We start from the raw sequence: 20,306 nt of genomic DNA on the forward strand, positions 1-20,306 counted from the left end.
AGAGAGAGAGAGAGAGAGAGAGAGAGAGAGAGAGAAGCATATCAAGCAGCAACAAAGGGGGAGAGCGTCATTTCGCTTCTTTATTTTGGAGGTACCGTGTTGTTTGACGTGCGTTGATGTGTGTGTGTGTGTGACTGGCGAGGGCTGCATCGCTTCTGATCGGGAGAGAGGCTAGGCATATGTGTGCGTCCGCGTGTGCGGTTATGTGTGGCGTGTGTGTGTGTGTGTGCGTGTGTGTGCGTGTGTGTGTGTTGTGTGTTGGAAAGAACCTGGTTTCCGATCAAGGGAAACGCGGTCCGACTTGTTTGGTTGACGGGGTGTGGTTGCAGTGACGCTCACGCCATGCTGCTCCGGGTTGCTGCACGTGCAGACCGACGAGATGCGCACCGGATGTTCGCTGCTGGTGGCTGTGTTGGCTGTGCTGCTAGGCAGCAGCACGGCCTATTTCAAGCCAGACCTTCAATCCGCCTACAACTTCACCGTTCTCAAGACGTACAACAAGTCGACGCTGTACCGCATTGAAGCCAACTCCAGTTACGACAACGCGCCCCTCCTCGTCGACCTGCATGGTAGCCGCTATGAAATGGGCTATGCTTATGGGTATGCTGCTCCGTTCGAGCCTTCTCCTAGTCGTTCTTGTCGTGGATGCCTGATTGCCACTCACTGTGCTATATCTTGACCGCACGTTCATCCATTTGTAGTGCCATGATGGCCGATGAAGTCATGTTCGTCTACAACGCCTTTCTCGACTCCCTGTTGAGCTCATTCATCAACAGCACCATGGGTCTTGATGTTGCCAAGGACATTATCGGTGCCATCTGTGATTGGCAGGCCAAGCGCGACCTCTTTACCGAACTCCCTGCAGTTTACCAACAGGAACTCGCCGGTATCACCGCTGCTGGCAACGATCACGGACAGCCCGACCTGGGCAAAGCCATCGAGCGCGTCCTGGTCCTAGCCAACATGCCTGGTGACATTCCCGACTTTATCTACGTTCTCATCCGAGAGTACTTTGGCGATGCCGTCGCGGACGCCATTGGCAAACCCGTTCCCAGTCACGTGGCCTTCCGCGGTACGTCCCCGTGCTCATACAATCTGCTCGTTCAGTTCAGGCTCCTTACCAACCCGCCGAGTCTCGCCCTGGGTGGTTTAAATTTGCTTTCATTCCGGGGCGCGGTGCTTGGTACATGTAGGGTTCTGCTCCATGGTTGCAGCGTGGGGTACCCGTACGGCCAACGGCAACCTCTTTGCTGGTCAGTCTTTGCTGCCTGGGTGAGCAGGCGTGATCAAAGCGTTGTGTCTGACACGATGTGCTCTGCTTTAGGCCGTAACCTGGACTGGACCAAGGATAGCGGCATGAACCGCTACAAGCTTGTCACGGTCTTCCACCCCGAGGATGGCTTTGCGCATGCTACCGTTGGCTTTGGTGCGTGATGGCACATCGACAGTTCCCTTGCTGTACCGCTGCAACTACGTCAGCGTATTTTCTCACATCGGTGATGGATTGCATGGTATTCATGCCCTGTCATTAGCGCCCATGTGGGGTGCCATCACTGGTATGTCTTCCCAGGGCATCACGGTGCACGAGGCCAACCTCGAGGAGAACCGCATCACCTTTGACGGCTTCCCATGGGCGCTTCGTCTGCGCTATATCATGGAAAATGCCCGCAACCTGACCGAGGCCAAAGCCCTCTGGGAGGCCACCAACAACACTGTTGGTTTTAATCACATGGTATGTCGACCGCCACGTTGTTGCTACCCATTGGTTTTTCAAGCTTCTGTAGCTTTGCTCTCCCTTGTGTGCATCACTCGTCCACTCGCCTGCGCTCATCCTTTGCACGTTCCTATTGTTCTTCACGCAGGTGGGAAGTGCTTCTGACTCTCTCATCCAAGGCCGCCCTGCTGCTCTGGTTATGGAGACCATGCACAACTACACGGCCTTCTTCCACGACAACGATCCTCGGTGCGTAGAGGCAGCGCCCTTCTCATGCCACTCCCTCGGTGCCAGCCATTGCAGAGCGCTTTGGATTGTGTCCTTATAATTTTTGCGTGGCTTTGGTTCCGACAGCGAGATCAACGCCACGATTGATATTAAGAACAAGACTTATGTCATTGGCGAGGCGATTCCTGATGCTGTCTGGCGCACCAACCATGGCTACGACCCTGAAATCCGTGAGCACTTTGAGTGGAGCATGTCACCCTCCTCGAGCACCGTCTTCCGTTACTTTATCATCCATGACGCTCTGAAGCAGTATGAGGTATGTGTTGACTCAGTCTCGACTTGTCACATGGGCTTGTCATTTTTGAAGCTGCTGGCTTAGCTCAGCAACTTGAATGTGGTTTGGTTTGGCAATGAGCAGGCTGAAGGCCAAGAGATTTCCTTGGCCCAAATGGTGAACATTACGGCTGTTGTAGGTAACAAGGGTGAGTCCAGTGCACTGATGTATTATCACCCCACATCAGACTTTGTGCCGCTCGGTTCTCACCTCGAGCCATGGATGCTCATGTTAGGCGATACGCGCGACGAATTTTACACGTGTGCCGACACCACGGCTGGCTCGAACGTGGTTTCCGTGGCCTTTGCCCCCAACTCGCTTACCATGGTACGTTGTGTGTGATAGCGCCTTGCGCTTTTCTTTGTTCTAGCTCCCCTTGCTGTCTACCGCCTTTTTTCGGGTTTTTCACGTGAGCCCTGTGTGCATTTACTCTAGGCGGCGGCTTGGGAGCGAAGCACTGGTGACAACTGGCGCCCAGCGAGGTAGGATACACTTATTATTGTTGGAGGCTCATGATGCGAATGGACTGGGTCAACCAAGTCTCACTGCTGCATGTGTTGCGTTGCTTTGTAGCTGCTCGACTTATATCGAGCTGAACATGAACATTTGGTTTTGAAGCCAATCCATGTAGCACTCGACCTTGCTCTTTGCTTCTTTTTGGTTTATGTTTTCGAGCGCTAGTCTCCGCGCTCTTCGACTCGTTGATGATACGAAATTGAGCTTGACACAGGCGAATCAATCCCTTGGACTTGATGGGACAAGAAAGAGGAAGAGAGCAAGGTGTGATGGAATTGCTTGAGCACTTGACACTTTTAGGTCAGGTCACGGCTCGGGTGTCGACAACAAGCAAACAGTCAACCAAAGGAGAAGGCCTCAGGCCAATTCGCTGTTCTAAGCTACAAAAGTATTTCCAAGCAGCGACTATGCTCGAACCTCATCAACAAACTCATCAATCAGCACAGGCCCTATACAAAACATTCCGCATTTGTCATCCAAGTGAGATTGGTCGAGAGAGAGAAAGAAAGAAAGAGAGAGAGAGAGAGAGAGAGAGAGAGAGAGAGAGAGAGAGAGAGAGAGAGAGAGAGAGAGAGAGAGAGAGAGAGAGAGAAAGAAAGAAAGATGAGCGTACAAGCTTGAGTTTCATCGTAGTTCTCGACGGTGTCAGTATTCTCGCGCGCAAAAGCCAAAAGGGAGCGCCACTGATCTCGAGTGACGACCTTGATGGCATTTGACTGTCGCAAGAGGGCAACCACAGTGAGGACGAGAAGAAAGGGGTGAGAGATGCCTTTGGCGGTCAGTCTGGCTGTGATGGACGATCCTCGTGCGCAAACGTACCCGGACGAAGTTGAGGAAGGTCGGCAGCAAGGGCCAACCACGACGGAGAAGGAGTTGCCACATGTCGATGGCCAAGTCCTTGTCGAGGCTACGCTGCGCTGGGTTGTCTTGGGCAGATCGGGCAAAATCATAGGCGAACTTATAGATCACGTCGAGTTCGGTCGGGGTGGTCAGTCGTGCCTCGAGGAGTGGCAATTTGGCCTTCAACGAGCCTGCAGAAGCACACCTGCGTTCCACCAAGCCCCCGTTAGCCATCGGAACGTTGAGCAGCGTCAACAGCCACGTCTGCTGCTGAAATGATGGGCCGTGACGATGCGGGCACTGACTGATATTTGTTCATGGCGCTCAGCCACTCGTTCCAGGTAAAGTAGCCCATGCGCTCGCAGCCCGCATCCGAGGCCAGCACGAGCAACACCGGCTATGACACGCACAACAAGGTTGATGAGGGAGGCGACACGAAGATCAGACGTGTGGAAGAGCGGGCAGTTGCATTAAGGCGCCACTGACGTTCTCTGGAGTCACATTCAAGTCTTCACAAAGCTTCATGACGCCAGCAGGCTCAATCTGCTTGTCTCCTGTCCAGATGCAGGGAAAGGAGCGAATGAGATGAGGCAAAGGCGGGCACATGAGCGAAAAAGCCTGCGCCACGGGCAGTCTTGAGCACGACAATGCTGGAAGAAATAAGCATCGTGTGCATGTGAATTCTCGAGAGGTTGGTACATGACCAATACTCACCATCTTGACTGAGGTAAGTCGCAAACCACTTGCGACATGCTGTGAGGGAAAAGCTTGTTCGAGGGGCTCTAGCAAACGGAGTGGGCGGATGACGAAGGGCACGTTGCAACAAACAAAGAGTGGGTGAGCGTCGGCATGTGGGCTGGGCAAGGCGGTATGGGCCGAGGCTGAGCTACGATGTGCTGGCGTACGGGGCGCGATCAGGTCGAGTTTTGCCGCGCTTGGAGGCATGTGGCGAGGGTGAGAGCTCCTGAGGGGCCAGGGAGGAAGCGGGGGTGGCGGTGGAGGTGGGGGTGGAAGCCACGTTGCGCTTGACTCGTTTGGTCATGATGGGGCAGGGCCAAGACGAGTCACTCTCAGCTTCTGCCGTAATTTGAAGCAGCTCAAGGGAGGCCGACAGCTCGGGCGAATCGGCCTCCCCAACCCCGGCCGACTTCGCTTCCAGCACGACGGTGCTGGTGGTGATCACACCCTGTCAACGTCAAAACCCACTCCTGCAGGTATAATTCAACGCGAGGCGTCCGTGCTTGGGCAAACACACACCACCTGTGGGCACCCCAGACATACACGGCTCGCGGCAAGGGTGTCAGGGTCAAGGCAGCCAGTATCTGTCCGTCGTCGCCGGGTTCCTCGCTGCCCTTTAGCTGCTGCACCAACAGCAATGGAAAAAAAAAAGAGAAAAAAAATTATTTCTTCCTCTCAAGTCGGAATGATGCCGTCGATCGACGGGCTCGGGGTTAATGCAGCGAATTGTGGAGAAGATGAAGAAACCACTGTTGGGCAAGGGCATCATTGACTTTTATGTGTAGAGGTAAACGGTGCAGAATAGGTAGAAGTATGCGGTTTGTCCGTCAGGTAGTGATGATGATGGATGTGATGGTGATGATGACAAAATCCCTTTTGTGTGTGTGGGGGGGGATGCCTTTGCGGCGACGACGGGGCTCATGATCAGTTGGCAGCGCTAGATTGTGCGGATGGTGTGGGTGCGTTGGGTGCTAGTCTGACCGACGGGTATGGTCAGGGCCGAGGAGAAGATGCGATGGCGGCGGGGGCTCACAAAAAGGGGCGTTTATCCTTCTTCTCACGTGCAATAAAAAAGGGCGTGTGGGAGACATGAAGGTCGTCGTCGGTCGGGTTTATTCAGTTGAATTTACGTTCAAGGGCAATGATGCCATGCGTAGTAAGGTGTCGAGGGGGTTGGGGTCGGGCATGTGGCTTAGTAGGTCTTGCCGTCAAAGGTGATGGTGGGCATGGTGCAAGGAATGAGGAGACCCACAGCACTGAGTGCAATGCCAGCGCCGGCAATCAGACCGTTGGTGGTCAGAGGCCCCGCCACGCTATAAAAGGGAAGCACAATGCCAACGGCACAAACGTGAGACAAAGTTGGGATTTGGGTCAGGGTTGGGTTGGCGTGAGTTGCTGCCAAGGGTCGGAAAGCAGCCACGCAAGAGAGGGCCCTTTGGAGATACAAACTGACAGCAGGGTGTAGGCGGTCATCAGGCCGGCGGCAGCAACACCAGCCAACTGCATGGGAACCTTGGCCTTTTGCCTGCGGTACGAGCCGAGCAGGTGCCAGCAAGCCGGCAGCGTATGTGTCAATGTGCATGAATCGGGCGAGCATGCAGGTTCGGCATGGCAGACGGGGTTGATACTCAGGGCGAAGCAGTGCACAAGACGGTGAATGCCGTGGGACCTACAGGCTCGCGGCAATTTCGGCGGTACCAACTACGTTGCTGGCAAGCTTGTTGCTCTTGCGGACGGCCAGGTGTTGCATCAACTCGGCCAGCGCAAAGAAGACAGCTCCGGCATAGAGGGCCACGATGACAGCGGCTTGAAGCCGATCAAATCTGACGCATCAAGCGGTTTCAAACGCAAAGTCAGACGTCGCAGGGAGAGGGAAAACCAAAAGAGATTGGAAGAGTGCAAGCGTAGCACGTCTGTGATATCCATGTGAGCTGCGTCATTCCCTTGGCCGCCACGGAAATCGTACCCAGCAAAGTGAGTCAGGGCACCACCCGCCGCGAGGCAGACGGAGGAGAGCACGATCGTCATGTTGAAGTTCTTGCTCTTGGAAGTCATCTATAATTCAAGAGTTTGGCGTTAGAACGCGTCGTTGCCGAGCACAAGAGAATGGGAAGCGAGGCCGATCAGAGCTGGGGAGCCGGTACAGACGCGGGCCATACCTTTTGGATGGTGGTGATGGTCAGGGTGGTGAGTGGGGACACGATGCACAGGAGCGCCATGAGCTTGATGCCCAAAGAAGCACGTTCGGAAGTGTCATTATTGAGCCAGGCGTAGCCAACGCCATCTGGCTTCCATGTGTCGCTGAGACAAGTGGCGGCGCCGATCAAGATCAAGAAGCGGACAACCATGGTCGAGCCCACGAGTTGCCAGGAGAGCTTGGGCTGCATCTGACGGTTCAAGTTCTGACGTATTGGAAGGTGGGTCAGGTCATGTCCCAGTGAAAAACGAGAGGCGGACGTAAGCACGGGTCGCGGCGGACAGGCAAAAACCAAAGGTGTGATGCGTGTACATGGTGTGTGCAGACAAGCCATAGCGGCTTGCTGGTAAGTGCTGCAGCCCTTACGTAAAAAATCAGATCACCAATCAGGTCCTGAACGGCGGCGGTGACGGCTACGGCAAAGACGATGAAGGGAACGTCCAGAACACCCGGCACAAACTCCACCCATTCTATCAGAAAAAAAGAAATCGAGAGAGAGAGAGAGAGACGGCGGCTTGAGGTTTTGGAGATGGACGTGCAACGTCAAGGGCTGTGTTTCGTGACAAACGCTATCTGGATATGCTTCCCGCCAAGGCTATGATGTGTGACGGGCTCGGGATCGCGGCGATTCAAGCGATCGGCGATCGGGGCACCAAGGCTGTGACGCACCGTGTTGCTTGAGATCGGCGGGGTTGGTCACGTTGTGATTGATGACGATAATCATCTCCGCCAGTGGGGTTGTGAGAGGCATAAAGTAGGCAGCCACGAGCACGCAGACGGCCAGGGCAAATCCATCGCCCCAGTGATTGAGGAAGAGCTGGCCAGCCTCGTTGAGATTGGACGGAAACTCAAAGCCCTCGTTTTTGGCCTTCTTGGGGGTCGGGCGGCGGTTCACCTTGCTTGAAACCATGACGTCGGTACTTCAGAAGCAGTGGCAGCAATCTGAGGAGGCGGTGTTGGACCGCGACAAGGATCGGATACAGCTGCGCAAAAGCAAAGTCAACACAAGGTGAGCCGTCGAACAGTATACGTCCGTGTCACGAGGGGAGGATGAGAGAAGAAGCGGGACAAGGAGGAAAAGGAGAGGGCGAAGACGAGGCGATGAATAAAAAAAGATCTTTTCAAGTATTCAAACAAGGTCACAGAGCGAGTAGGCTTGGGTCAAGGAGAAGACTGGGAAGCGTTGGATCAGGGCCAGAGCCCAACCAGCTCAGTTCAGCTCAGCTCAGTGGTCGCCAGTCAGAGTCCAGGGGGCGGGCCGAGCGAGAGAGAGAGAGAGAGAGAGACTTTTTGGTTTTCCTCCAACCTTACAAGCAATAATTGCTACACGTGGTAGCGACCACCCAAGACTTGTCAGCATCCGAATCATCTGACAAATAATCTGACAAATCAAGCGAAGGCTGCTGCTTCGTGTGATGGAACCACGTCGGGGAGAAGTCACGTGACCAGCAAGGCAAAGTGAGACGGGTATCACACATTATATCATCAAAGCGTGATATTGATCACACATTCACACTTTCTTTTGTCTCTCCACTCATTGGTCGGTTCGCACAGCAAATATGGCAGACACACACACCACACACACCACACTCGTGCGCGTGCGGAAATGCCTCAGGCTCTTGTGCCCTGCTGCTGCTGCTGCTGCTGCTGCTGCTGGTGGTGGTGGTCGTTGTGGCGGTCGTTGGTATTAAAAGGGCAGTGCCTGACGCAGCGCGCGCTCACTTGTGTCACTTGTTGTTGCCTTGTTGGTGCAGAGGGAGAGCGTGGCTGTGTGAGGAGGGATTGGAGCGTATTGCTACTCCAACACGGGTACGGCGTGCAGGTGGCAGTGCTGTGTGGACCTCGTTTGCCTCGCGCTCCGCCCCTTTATCTGTGCCTCGTCCGCCTGTGTCTCTCTCACCTCATCTGGGTCTGGTGGTGCCACCAACAGCACTTTTCGTCATGCCTGCGTCCACGGCAACTGTTCAGACTCCTGCTGCTTCTACCACCACCGACGCCAGCCGCCGTCGTAGCAAGAAGAACCTGCCTTACCACAAGAAGCGCGCCGCAAAAAAGTCAGCCAAGGCTGCCGCTGCCGCTGCTGCTGCCGCCGCCGTTGCCCAAGAAAAGTCGGCTGATCTGTCCAGCAGTATGAATCTCGCCCGCTCTCTCGTTCACCCCAGCGAGATTTTCAGGTCAGAGACTCTTCTCAGCCCAGCCTTTGCCCTTGCTGGCTGCTTTTCGCCTGGACCAGCTGCCACAATGCCTCACCACAGACAGACAGACAGACAGATACACAGACAGATACACGGACAGACAGATACACACGCTTTGCTCACCGCTCACCGCTTGCTCACCGCTCAACCCATCGCTAGCTTGGTCAACTTTCAGCTGCTCGGGGGCAAGGAGCGCCTTTTCCCTCCAAATGACCAAGTGAGTTCTCTTCATCGCCCCACTTGAGAGGCAGCTTCCTGACTGCAACGGCAATCCACAAGTGGTTGGCCCTTCGCTACCGACAGTTGACCTTGTTGGTGCTCCTGAATAGACCGAGGAGACAGCCAACATGCAGCGATGCTACTACTGGCTCGATAAGACATCGCGTAGCTTCTCCGCCGTCATCAAGGCCTTGCACCCCGACATTCGGTATGCCACCTTGACTTTCCTTTGATCAATCCGCGTCCGTGATAGTCCTGACTTGAGGCTTGTCCAAGTTGATGCTGAAGCTACCACGAGAGCTCTAGCCGAGGCCGCGACTTGACCCCTGATTGCCTGGCTCACGTTGCCCACCATGAATCATTCACCGCAGCCGTGCCGTGTGCATTTTCTACTTGGTCCTGCGCGGACTTGACACGGTGGAGGATGACATGAGCCTCGACGAGAACATCAAGAAGGACCTTCTCAAGTCTTTCCATGACAAGCTCTTCGAGCCTGGCTGGACCTTCAAAGGCATTGGCCCTCAGGAGAAGGACCGCCAACTGCTGGTTGAATTTGATGTGGTAGGGAAATCTGACTTCTTGTGTCATTCAGGCCTACGCTCGCTCAGCCGGAAAGCAGCCATGCTTCTTCTATTTTCCCACGGCATCATACACTGACTGTGCCTTGAATACCCTTGTCTTGCCATGGTTCCACACTTGCAAACCTCAGGTCATTGCCGAATTTCTCCGGCTCGAGACCAAGTACAGCGAAGTCATTGCCGATATTTGCAAGAAAATGGGTGCTGGTATGATCAAGTTTGCCCACAAGCAAGTAGAGACGGTCGATCACTACAACCTGGTATGACTGCTGCACCAGTTGCACAATTATCAATTAGTTTTTGCCCTGGGCACCCGGCTGCTCAAGGGCGGCCGATTCTCAAACTTCCAGATTATGGGTCATCTCATCTGCCCCGCAAATTGTTGGACCAACTAGTACTGCCACTACGTGGCCGGCTTGGTTGGAATCGGCCTTTCGCGTCTCTTTAGCGTGAGCAACCTTGAGAGCGAGATGGTTGGCAAGGACGTCGAGTGCTCCAATTCCATGGGTCTCTTCCTGCAGAAGACCAACATCATCCGTGACTACCACGAGGATCTTGTGGATGGTCGCACCTGGTGGCCGCATCAAATCTGGTCCCTCTACGCTGGCAAGCTGGGCGACTTTGTGGAGCCGCAGCACGAGGCCGCCGGCCTCAAGTGCCTCAACCACCTCGTAGCCGATGCGCTCGACCTCGTGCCTGAGGTCTTCAAGTACATGTCCCGTCTTCAGGACCAGAGTATCTTCAACTTTTGCGCCATTCCCCAGGTGATGGCCATTGCCACCCTCTCACTGTGCTACAACAACCGCAATGTCCTTCATCGCAACGTCAAGATCCGCAAGGGTCAGGCCGTGCAGCTCATGATGCGCGCCACCAACATGACTGCCTTCTACGAAATCTTTGAGGAACATTGCCTCGAGCTCAAGGCCCGTGCCCCCTCCAATGACACTCGCACGCACCACGCTCTCGATCGTATTCTGAGCTTGATCAATGCCCAGCGCACAAAGGGTGCGCTCCCCGCTCCTAGCCAGACGGTCTCAGTGCTGCCCTGGATTATGGGTGCCGCAGCGCTCGGCGGTGCAGCCTATTTCGCTCACCGTCGCTACGGTCTCTTCTGAGAAGGCCATCAATGTTTGGGTCCATGACCATGCATATGATGCAGACGGTCAATATTCTGTTTACGTTTGACGCTCCGTCTTGGGCGTTTAGAGGGGAGGTGGAGCCTGATGCCTAACGACTGAGCAGCGCTCAGATGCATCCTGATTCCGCTGCTTCTCCGTATTGTTTTCTTTCTTTTTTTTTTTTTTTTGCTCTTTGTCTCTGCCTGCTTGGCCCCAATCGAATTCGCCTCGTACCCTGTTCCTGCGGTCGATCAAGCCATTGTTTCCCAGCAGATACTGTGTGTTCACCCCAAATCTTCCAGTCTTTTGTTCATTTACCATCAAGCCTGTCCGTAAACTTTAAATTTTGCGTTACGCCGTTTATGAACCAAACTAGCTACAGATGAAATGCACGTGGGCCCCGGGTCAGCGGTCAGAAAGACCAGCGCCAGGAGTTGAGTTTGTCGCACGTGTTTCGCCGTCCCAATCCCTCACAGATCGTCAATGGTTGCACCAGCATTAATCTTGGCCATGTAATGTGTCTTGCAATAAAACCGCGAGTCGTCGGTGCAGCAGTAATTGGTCGCTTTGAGTGTTGTCTTGCACACCTCACAGCGAAAGCACATCTTGTGAAAAGCCTGGGTTCACCAATTGGAAACAAAGCGCACGTGAGAAAGCGTGGTGAGATCCCAAAATCAAACATAAAAACCGTAAACAGACGAGGCCGTTTGGAAGGCACTTTGACAACCCCCACCCCCGCATGGTTTCATGCGTAGTCCGTACCTTGCCCGCAGCGCCAACAAATTCCATGGGGTAGACGGTCTTGCCACAAACATGGCATTTTTGTTGGGCGTTTTGCAGCGTGTTCGTTTCAAACCCTTTGCTCTTGGCGCCGCTTCCTGTCTTGAGATCTGACTTACGTCGCCGTTTGATGACCACGCCTGCGTGTCGAGCATCATCGTGTGGTGAGTTGGATATGCAACATGCCGAAGCAGCCACTTGTTGTGGTGGTCAGGGATTGTTGGCCAACGGGCTCAAAGGTCCATACCGTCGTGTGTGTCCTTGAGCAGGGTGATGACTACGTCGTCGCTGGCTCCCTGGTACAAAAGCTCTCCCTCGTAGTCCACGACATCATACTTCTTTGCCGTCTTTAGCGTCCCAGACAGAGCCTCAAAGGTATTTGCCGTCGCATCAAACAAAGGTCCGTAGGTGATCTCAACCTTGCCACTATCATTCTTTGTGCCTAGCCTGAAAGGGGCAGAAAAGCATGTTGGTATGGAACAAAGAACCGGTTCAGCGAGACGAAATGTATCACGCTCACCTTTGAATCTCGCCAATGAGCTTGCGAATCTCCTTATCAACCCATTTGGCCGCATCAAGGGCTCGTTGGTCGAGTTCCTCAAAATCCTCACCAGTAGCACCGTCCTTGGACGGCGTCGACTCATTCGAGGTGATATGACTAATGTTGAGTTTACCGACGCTACGACGCGGGGTGCTCTTTGCGCTATCCGAGTCGCCAAACGTGTTGGCCAATGCCAATGGTTTATCAGCGCCCACGTTGAGCTGACTAAAGGAGGAGCTGCGCATGCGCGCTCCAAACATGGCTGCGGCGGTGTTGATATTGGCACTCCCAGCTGCCAAGGCCGCCGCCTGAGTTTCAACAAGCAGGGTAGATGAGAAGAAGGCTCAACACTTTGAATGATTGGCAGGTCAGAATGCTAAGAATAACATGACATCATGATGCTGGAATGCCATCACTGTTTGGAAGCCAACGTGAAAACGCACCTCAGGATCGGATTCCTCTTTGGCTTTTTGTTCAGCTTCCTCCTTGGCCTTGCGCTCAGCTTCTTCCTTGGCCTTGCGCTCGGCCTCCTCCTTGGCCTTGCGCTCGGCCTCCTCCTTGGCTTTTTGTTCAGCTTCCTCCTTAGCTTTTCGCTCGGCCTCCTCCTTGGCTTTTCGTTCGGCCTCCTCCTTGGCTTTTTGTTCAGCTTCTTCCTTAGCCTTGCGCTCAGCTTCTTCCTTAGCCTTGCGTTCAGCCTCCTCCTTAGCTTTTCGCTCGGCCTCCTCCTTGGCCTTGCGCTCAGCTTCCTCCTGAGCCTTGCGTTCAGCTTCCTCCTTAGCCTTGCGCTCAGCCTCTTCCTGAGCCTTGCGCTCGGCCTCTTCCTTGGCCTTGCGCTCGGCCTCCTCCTTTGCCTTGCGCTCGGCCTCCTCCTTTGCCTTGCGCTCGGCCTCCTCCTTTGCCTTGCGCTCGGCCTCCTCCTTAGCCTTGCGCTCGGCCTCCTCCTGAGCCTTGCGCTCAGCCTCTTCCTTTGCCTTGCGCTCAGCTTCTTCCTTAGCCTTGCGCTCGGCCTCCTCCTTAACTTTGAGTTCAGCCTCTTCTTTGGCCCGCTGCTCGGCAGCTGCACTGGCGCGTCGCTCAGCTAACATCTGGGCCTCAGAGGGCTGTTCAGGAATAGCGGCCTTGGGATGTTGGGCAGGGTGCCCTCTGGCCTTGTCCTGAGTTTGCTCGTGAAGGCGCTGCTCCGCCGCCGCCATCGAGTCACGTTCTTGAGCACGACGAGCTTCTTCTTCAGCCGCTCGGCTAGCAGCTTGGGCCTCTTGAGCTGCTTCTTGGGCGCGCCGCTCAGCGGCTGCACTTGCTCGGCGCTCGCTTTCCTCCTGTCGCTTGCGCATCAACTCCTCCTGATGCGCGCGTTCTTCAAGTTCTTGCTGACGATGTGCCGTGTCGGCTCGCTCTCGTCGAGCAATCTCACCTTGTACCGTGCCAAAACCCGAGGCGGGGACTCGAGACGTGGTGACCTCGTCCACGCTGGCTGACGTCAGTCCGGATGGTTGAACAAAGGAATTTGAGCGCTTCTGGCGGAGGGCTTGCTGCAGATTTGAGCCATGGTCAATGTCCACGGCATTATCATGACCTGGAGCAGCGATGGATTTGCTGCGATTGCGCCGTTCCTTCTTGCTGCGACGGGCCTCGACCGCGGCAAGCTTTTTTGCGATTTTTTTGCTGCGGCGCTCGGCCTTCTTACTCCGCCGAAGCTCTTTCTTGGTCAGCTTGGTCGAGCTACCAGGGCTGGAGGGATCAGGCGTGTAGTCGGCCATTCGCGAGTCGGACTGCCCCATGGCGAGCGGTTGCAATGGGAGCCAGACGGAGGGGTTGCGAGGCAATGGCAATGTCTGCGCCCACAACGACGCGCTCGTGACACGATGAACTCGTGCGGCTCCAAGCGTGACTGTTTCAACGAAAATGGCACTCCAGAGTTGATATGCGAGGACAACTGTGGACAAAAACACGGAGCTAAAGGTAAGAATAGGGAATAAGGACCAAGTGCATGGTTGCGCGAAGAGCTGATCTACAGGTCTCGGATCGAGGCCGCGATGCGTCAACGTCACACCATGCCTTCTCAACCGTTGCTCTTTCTCTCCCGACACCAAAGATCAGCTCACGAACCAAGCTGAAAAACCCAGCTTACAGTTTGCCTATCCTCAACTCACACATCCTCCCTCATGCAAGCGCATGCATCTCCGCCTCAACTGCCATGCATTCACCCCCGCCTCACCTTCTTGGCTCGTTGCCAGAAGAGAAAAAAATAAAAAAAAATAAAGAGGGTCTCCGCCCACTACCACTACAGTAGTCAGTAATCACACTCTGCATGTCCTCCACACCAGTAACAGCACAATATTAAATTTTGTCAACAAAAATGCGCTTTGAGTGTAACAAAAAGTCACACTTTGGACTTCTTTATCAGTTCTTTTCTCTCTCTCTCTCTCTCTCTCACACCAATTCATCTCTCTCTCTCTCTCTCTCTCTCTCTCTCTCTCTGGCTCTGGTCCTTGGTTGTATCCGTCTCTCTCGGTCTGGGTTTGGGCGACAGAGGGTAGGAGCGACGGCGACGTTCAAGCTGAACAGACGTTTTGTAGAAATAATTTCCTCGTCCAGGATGAAGACCAACATTAAAAGTACGCGTTGCCTTGTGCTCCGCCCAATCCCTGCTGCATGCGCGGCGCGGCGCGGCGCTCACTCTTACCCGTGTCTCCCCTTGATGTAGAGTATGATAGCCGTTCCTTGCTTCTCCGCGACTTGCCATCCTGATCCTTTTGCAGTTTCTCGTGCTTGCGCCATCGGGACTAGCTCGACGCTTTTATTGTTGTGCCCAGTCTCACTCGCGTGTCGATGCTTCGCTGGCGGCAGATGGACCATGGTCACGGTCTGGCGTTGGGATGCCAACGATGAGCTCTGCGGCATCTGTCGACAGCCTTTTGATGGCTGTTGCTCTGATTGCCAAATTCCCGGCGATGACTGTCCCCTGGGTGTGTCGTGCCTGTCTGATGCTCGTTGTTGTCTATCCGAACAGCCCGCGGCCGGCTTGGCGAAGGCACTCACTGATACCCGTCCTGTTCTGTTGGTGCAAACCCTCTTGACTGGCATAGTCGCGGGCAAGTGTCGGCACAATTTTCATCTGCATTGCATTTTAAAATGGATTCAGAGTCAAACACAACAGATGGAGCAACAATGCCCCATGTGCCGCCAAGCTTGGGAGTTTAAAGAGGATGACGAGGAGGAGGCACAAGGCCCAGCATCGGCCAATTCCTAGACACTTGGGTGCAGCGTCGCGATGATCCTACTCACACTTTTCGCGCTGCAGAAGACAGCGGCCAAAGCAGCAGCGGGATCCGATGGTGATGATGCTGCCAAGGCAAATGCCAATGCTGAACAAGGCAGCCTGCCGCTCCCAGCCCGCAGCCGTCTCCCACCACAGCAGCAGTGCCTCCAGGCTCTCCGTTTCCCCGGTGTCCATATTCAGCTGTGGCTCGCCTGGCCAAAAGCGTTTCCGACTACTCTATCCACTTTGGCCTCATCTATCCGTGCTATCAACCTTTACTGTCCCGACTCGCCGCGCGAGCTGCTGTTCCGGTCTCTCGTTCCCTCTCTGGTCGATCGAGGTCAAATTTTTTTTTTTAATTTCACGTAAAAAATTGCGCCAAAATTTGAAAACGCTTATATCACTCACACACACACCACTGAGAACCCTACGACAACAACTTGTCATATAGCTGCAATAAATCTCACCAAGGCAAGCTTGCTCGAGTGTACAGATCCGCGCCCTACCTGCTCAAAGTAGCAGATCTTCAGCATCAACCGAATATTAGAGACAGGCCACTCCTCCCTTTTCGTGCTCGCGCCAGCGCCAACGGCTCGGGTACGCCCATCCAGACCACCGCCACTCCAGTCGGTTTTGCCCAGTCGTCTCGTGTCTACTGCTGTGGGGATCTGGGCCGATCGCGTCGTTGCGCTTGTAGCGTTTTCATCTTGGGGTGGGCGCATCTTGACTTGATCCGCTTCAGCTGCCCAACATCTCATAGTGGTTGTGGGTGTTGGATTGTTTGGGTTGTTTGTGATGGTCGCTGGGCCTCGCGAGAAGACTGCCATCATCCCTCAGTGATTCTTGCCTTGCTTCGCACAGATCGGCAGGTAGACAGATCGACAAGCAAGGAGGCGCAACGTGGCTTGACTGACTGGCCATCCTGCAGACAGATCAGATACGAGCGATCCATCGCAAATCTTGTGTGACCAGGCACCCAATCGGTGGGCCTTTTGACGAGATCCCAAATCTGATCCATCATGGCAGCCCCGGCAGAGAGCGCGTTTCGGGTCAGGGTAAGTCCCTTTGCTCCTTTTCACTGCACATGAGCTCAAACTCACTCGGGCGTGGCTGCCGGGCTTGTGTGTGCCTGCTTGCTTTGGCTGGCCGATGCTGTAGTACCTTGGGTTTGTCTATATCGACAAGCCTTCACAGGGTGTCCCAGATGATGCTGCCATTCAGAAGGCGGCCACCTTGCTGAAGAGCAAGAAGAAGGAGGCGCAGGCCTTGCATCCCCTCTTTGCGCGAGGCTTCGACACCTCTCTCACACTCGAGGTTTGTCCGACTGGCCACCGTGCTGCCGCACTGACTACACAGCCTCGGGACTATGACCTGATGCGTAGGGTTTTCATCTTATCACTCGCCTCTGATCGTATATTGCAATGACAATGGTTTCATCTCAGGCTACGACCCAAGGGCTGACTGTGCGGGTTGACGAAGCTGGCCCAGACATGGCCGTTGGCTCAGTGGTCATGAATCACCCGATCCACAAGGTAAGTGCCGGCGTGCTTTCCACAGCAAGTAGCCACGACCACTTGCATTTGCAAGTCTGGTGCACGTCTTGATGACCTCTTTCCATTTTGACGCTTGCCGCAATGTTGGACTATTGCAGCTGGCATATGTCTGCGATGCGGGCACATGTGTCATTTTGCTGGTCAATCGCGACAGCGCCGGCAAGTTCAAGTGCCACAGCTTTGAAGCCGGCTCTGCCCCCAAAGTCGGTTTCAACAACCAGTCCAAGGGGGCAAAGGGATGGTCAGCACACCAAGCAGAGGGGCTTGAGAAAACCATGATGCATCGAGCACCATCGACCGGCTATCCAGGAAGGGGTCCTCCTCACGTCTTGATCCTTCCTCGACTGCTTTCATTTCGGTGGTAGGCGCGTGAGATTGCAGCTGGCATTGCCAAGGCTTGCAATGAAGCTTTTCGGCGCGTGCGAAAGAGCGTGCGTAAAATTTCACAGCGACGTCAGGCAGCAGCCACCGCCCCAACTGCGCTGACGGGCGTGGACGAATCGGCCCAGCTCAAAGCCGTCCAAGAGCTGGTGCAATCAGATGTCTCCCGCGCTCGCGAGCTGCTTCAAGAGACCGAAGGTGAAGACAGCTCTGATCGAGCGGGGGCCACGAGCCCTGTTTTGGCGACTGGAAGCAAGATTGATTTTATCGAGGATCTGAGCGACGAGTTTGCCGTCATTGTTCTGGGCCCGACGCAGAACCAGGTTGAGCATCGCTGCTTCCGTCTGAAACCGAATTCCCAACCTCAGTGGCTGCTCACACCGGCTGATACTCCTGGCTGGTTTGGCGCAGGGGCAAGCTGGTGCATCGTTGGATGATGACGTCTTTAACTGCGGACACATCTCGGGCGAGGTATATGTGTAGCTGCGAGGTGGGATATATCAGGATGGCGGGGCAATATTTGATCTACTCTCAATCGATTGTTCACTTCATTTCATACTATGGTTGATGGGTTGTCATCGGGCGACCTTCGCACGGCTGGGGCCATGACTGATCGATGCGCTCGGCGCACGACAAAATGATATTCCGGGCCGAACTGGCGCAGGACACGAGCTCAGGCAGCTGGCAAATGTTCACTTGTCTTCGCGGGCCTGCTCATGTCCACCAATAGCTGACGCTGCAGCTGGTCGTCAGGCTGCGAATGTCGTGATGCAGACCGCGGGGGATGTACAGGGCATCGCCAGCGTCCAAAGTCAGAGTCGTTTGGGGCATGTGCAAAAAGCCCGGAAAGTGCTGGTTGAGCTCTGTGATGGGAAGGGTTACGTTGACGCGCGACAAGTTGCGGTGCTTGAGGCTGGGGTATCGGTAGAGGCGTCGATCACTGGGAGAGGATGCTTGCACCAAAGTCACAGATTTGCGGCCGAGCAGTTGCACAAAGAGGTTGTGGTACGGGTCCAAGTGAAGCGGAGTCTCAGTCCCGGCCGGGCCAAGCCAGAGCAGCGTCTGAAGCAACCGCTCTGGTGCGGGCAGAAACTCGTGAGCAGGTCTCAGTCCCGCACGTAGCTCTGGCGCGGCTGCCAATAAATCAAATTGAGCCATGTATGGATGGTGGGCGCGCTGAATGGGCAGGGGTGTCGATTCGGCACCACACCGCTCCAGGGCTTCGAGCTCATCTAAAAAGTCGGCCATAACGGTGGGGTGATTGCGGGAGAAGGTTCCTTCATGCCAATGACCACGCTCTACCATCAGGGGCAAGTCTTTGAGTTGGCGCAGACCTTGCCACATGGGCCAATCAGTTGGTTTGGTGCCATTCTTGGGCAAAGCACAGGCAGACCAATCCAGGGCCCAGCCGCGAATCAGGACGGGTTCTCGCTGGTCCAGGTGGGTGGCTAGGAGACTTTTGGTCAAATCTTTGGCGGAGACCTCTTTAATGGACAAGGTGTGCAGGTGACGCCCGGGCTGGGCCTGTGCCACGCGCCGCCACATGGCTTTGGGTACGTTCGGCTCCAAATTCTAGCAGAAGACGAACTTGTCGTTGCTGGAGCAAGTCGAGCGTTCTTCACACGGCTCTGACCTCCCAGACATGGACTTGGTTCCAAAGCCAGTGGTAGCACTTGCTACTCGAGTCGTGCTAGGCACCAGCCCTCACACTGCCCGTTGCTACAGATGGAAAAGCTAACCGCACGAGGGACAAGGGACGAGAGGGCCGACACCGCTGGCACTGCAAACAGTGGTGTGTGCCTGAAAGCTGCAGCCGCAAGTTCAGAATGAGACGGTCTTGTCCGCAGCCCATCCCGACAAGTGTGCGTGAAATCACACTTTACATACATTTCCGAGAACATTCTTTTAAAATAGAGAGGGATTCCATGAATTTTCTATGTGTGTGTGTGTGTGTGTGTGTGTGTGTGTGTATTTCGCGTTTCGAGGTAAAAGAGAGAGAGAGAGAGAGAGAGAGAGAGAGAGGGCGCGCGAGCGATGTAAAAGGGCAGTGGGGTTGTGGTGGTATTCGAGATGTCGTTGCATTAGGAAGCGGCAAATGGGTAAAACGGTGACTCTTGAGTGTTGCGGTGCAGGGGTGTAAGAACCAAGGTGCTGGCTCATCCGATATCTATTGGCCTGGTGTAGGCGCCGACCTGGATCGGATTGTGCGAGTGCACCTCCCCCCTCCCCCTGGCCCCCGCTGGATTATATTCTTGTGATCAGACGACCACCATCATGGCTGATGAAGGGTATGGCTGGGATTGGATCTCCCCGCGCGGTCTGAAACGATCGCTTCCATCTCATCTGCTGCTTTGGGTGTTTGATTGTGGTCTGTAGCCGTGCCCGCCCCATGAGCGCCATCGAGCGTCAGGTTGGTCCTCGCCCGCATCTTTGTTGACACACGGGCGAGTTGGGAAGAGAGGAGGAGCCGTGGCGACCAAGACATGTGCGAGGATGAGGCGGGGTCGCGCGAGCCAAGACCGAGGTTTAGAATCTGAAAGAGAGATGCGGGGGGTTTGGCAGAAGAGGCGTGATTTGAGTTGCTCTGAGCACCCAGCAGCTTGAAATATCACCGTGTGCCTTTTCATCTCCCTCACGCATGTTCATCGCTTTCGTGCGCAAACAGCGTGCCAAGTTGGCAGCCAAGAAGAAAGGAGCTGCCGGGAACAAGTTGAACCAAAGCGGAGCACCCTCCTCGCGTCCAGTCAGCGTCTGGTCCGCTGGCAGTCTAGGAGCGTCCACCTCGACCCAACTCTCCGACTCGATTGATCTCAGTCATCAAGACACAGCTGCCGGCTACATTGGTGTTGCCGGTGCCGACGACGAGCGCCAACGTCATGGCTCCAAGGTATACTCACACTTGCCCACGCACAACCATGCTTTTACCCCAGAGCCTTGCCCGTACTGTCGCCCAAGCCTCGAGCTTTCGATACTTTGCCGGCCGACGTCTCGGCTTTGTGGCTTCAAAGTGTAATGTCCTGCCGCTGATGTGAGGTTCTGTTTCCTTTTAGTCGCTTGCGGAGCACATTGATGACATTGACCTGGGTGATGGTTCAGTCGCCCCCATGGCCTCTGG

General features: G+C 54.9%; 5 protein-coding genes across 5 annotated transcripts; 2 read left to right on the plus strand and 3 right to left on the minus strand.

Annotated features, from left to right (window-relative positions):
* The first annotated feature begins 372 nt into the window (after positions 1 to 372).
* On the plus strand, positions 373 to 3,004 carry MONBRDRAFT_38890 (uncharacterized protein). Its single transcript, XM_001749736.1, has 10 exons — positions 373 to 600; positions 702 to 1,072; positions 1,325 to 1,426; positions 1,533 to 1,732; positions 1,863 to 1,963; positions 2,069 to 2,258; positions 2,361 to 2,424; positions 2,512 to 2,603; positions 2,712 to 2,758; positions 2,850 to 3,004. Exons 1-10 carry the CDS (start codon positions 380 to 382, stop codon positions 2,890 to 2,892), a joined length of 1,431 nt encoding a protein of 476 aa, XP_001749788.1. The 5' UTR covers positions 373 to 379; the 3' UTR covers positions 2,893 to 3,004.
* A 237-nt stretch (positions 3,005 to 3,241) lies between these two features.
* Positions 3,242 to 4,674, minus strand: MONBRDRAFT_29340 (uncharacterized protein; the record flags this gene model as incomplete). Its single annotated transcript, XM_001749792.1, has 6 exons — positions 3,242 to 3,508; positions 3,612 to 3,837; positions 3,938 to 4,029; positions 4,119 to 4,186; positions 4,347 to 4,414; positions 4,538 to 4,674. 6 exons carry the CDS (start codon positions 4,672 to 4,674, stop codon positions 3,242 to 3,244), a joined length of 858 nt encoding a protein of 285 aa, XP_001749844.1.
* An 888-nt stretch (positions 4,675 to 5,562) lies between these two features.
* On the minus strand, positions 5,563 to 7,477 carry MONBRDRAFT_29341 (uncharacterized protein; the record flags this gene model as incomplete). Its single annotated transcript, XM_001749793.1, has 7 exons — positions 5,563 to 5,683; positions 5,824 to 5,895; positions 6,044 to 6,193; positions 6,337 to 6,425; positions 6,530 to 6,772; positions 6,934 to 7,037; positions 7,237 to 7,477. 7 exons carry the CDS (start codon positions 7,475 to 7,477, stop codon positions 5,563 to 5,565), a joined length of 1,020 nt encoding a protein of 339 aa, XP_001749845.1.
* A 1,031-nt stretch (positions 7,478 to 8,508) lies between these two features.
* On the plus strand, positions 8,509 to 10,910 carry MONBRDRAFT_38891 (uncharacterized protein; the record flags this gene model as incomplete). Its single annotated transcript, XM_001749737.1, has 6 exons — positions 8,509 to 8,741; positions 8,922 to 8,979; positions 9,092 to 9,189; positions 9,353 to 9,542; positions 9,691 to 9,819; positions 9,955 to 10,910. The coding sequence occupies 6 exons, from the start codon at positions 8,509 to 8,511 to the stop codon at positions 10,672 to 10,674; spliced, it is 1,428 nt and encodes a 475-aa protein (XP_001749789.1). The 3' UTR covers positions 10,675 to 10,910.
* A 237-nt stretch (positions 10,911 to 11,147) lies between these two features.
* On the minus strand, positions 11,148 to 13,776 carry MONBRDRAFT_11965 (uncharacterized protein; the record flags this gene model as incomplete). Its single annotated transcript, XM_001749794.1, has 5 exons — positions 11,148 to 11,294; positions 11,440 to 11,597; positions 11,705 to 11,904; positions 11,978 to 12,306; positions 12,442 to 13,776. 5 exons carry the CDS (start codon positions 13,774 to 13,776, stop codon positions 11,148 to 11,150), a joined length of 2,169 nt encoding a protein of 722 aa, XP_001749846.1.
* Between the last annotated feature and the right edge of the window lie 6,530 nt (positions 13,777 to 20,306).

Source organism: Monosiga brevicollis, genomic scaffold (assembly GCF_000002865.3).
Source record: "Monosiga brevicollis MX1 MONBRscaffold_33 genomic scaffold, whole genome shotgun sequence".
NCBI classification, from domain to species: Eukaryota; class Choanoflagellata; order Craspedida; family Salpingoecidae; genus Monosiga; species Monosiga brevicollis.

Coding starts and splice junctions, on each gene's coding strand:
- MONBRDRAFT_38890 (XM_001749736.1), top strand. CDS start 380: ATGCGCACCGGATGTTCGCTGCTGGTGGCTGTGTTGGCTGTGCTGCTA. Junction 1,073..1,324: donor CAGTCACGTGGCCTTCCGCG/GTACGTCCCCGT, acceptor GCTCTGCTTTAG/GCCGTAACCTGGACTGGACC. Junction 2,759..2,849: donor GACAACTGGCGCCCAGCGAG/GTAGGATACACT, acceptor GTTGCTTTGTAG/CTGCTCGACTTATATCGAGC.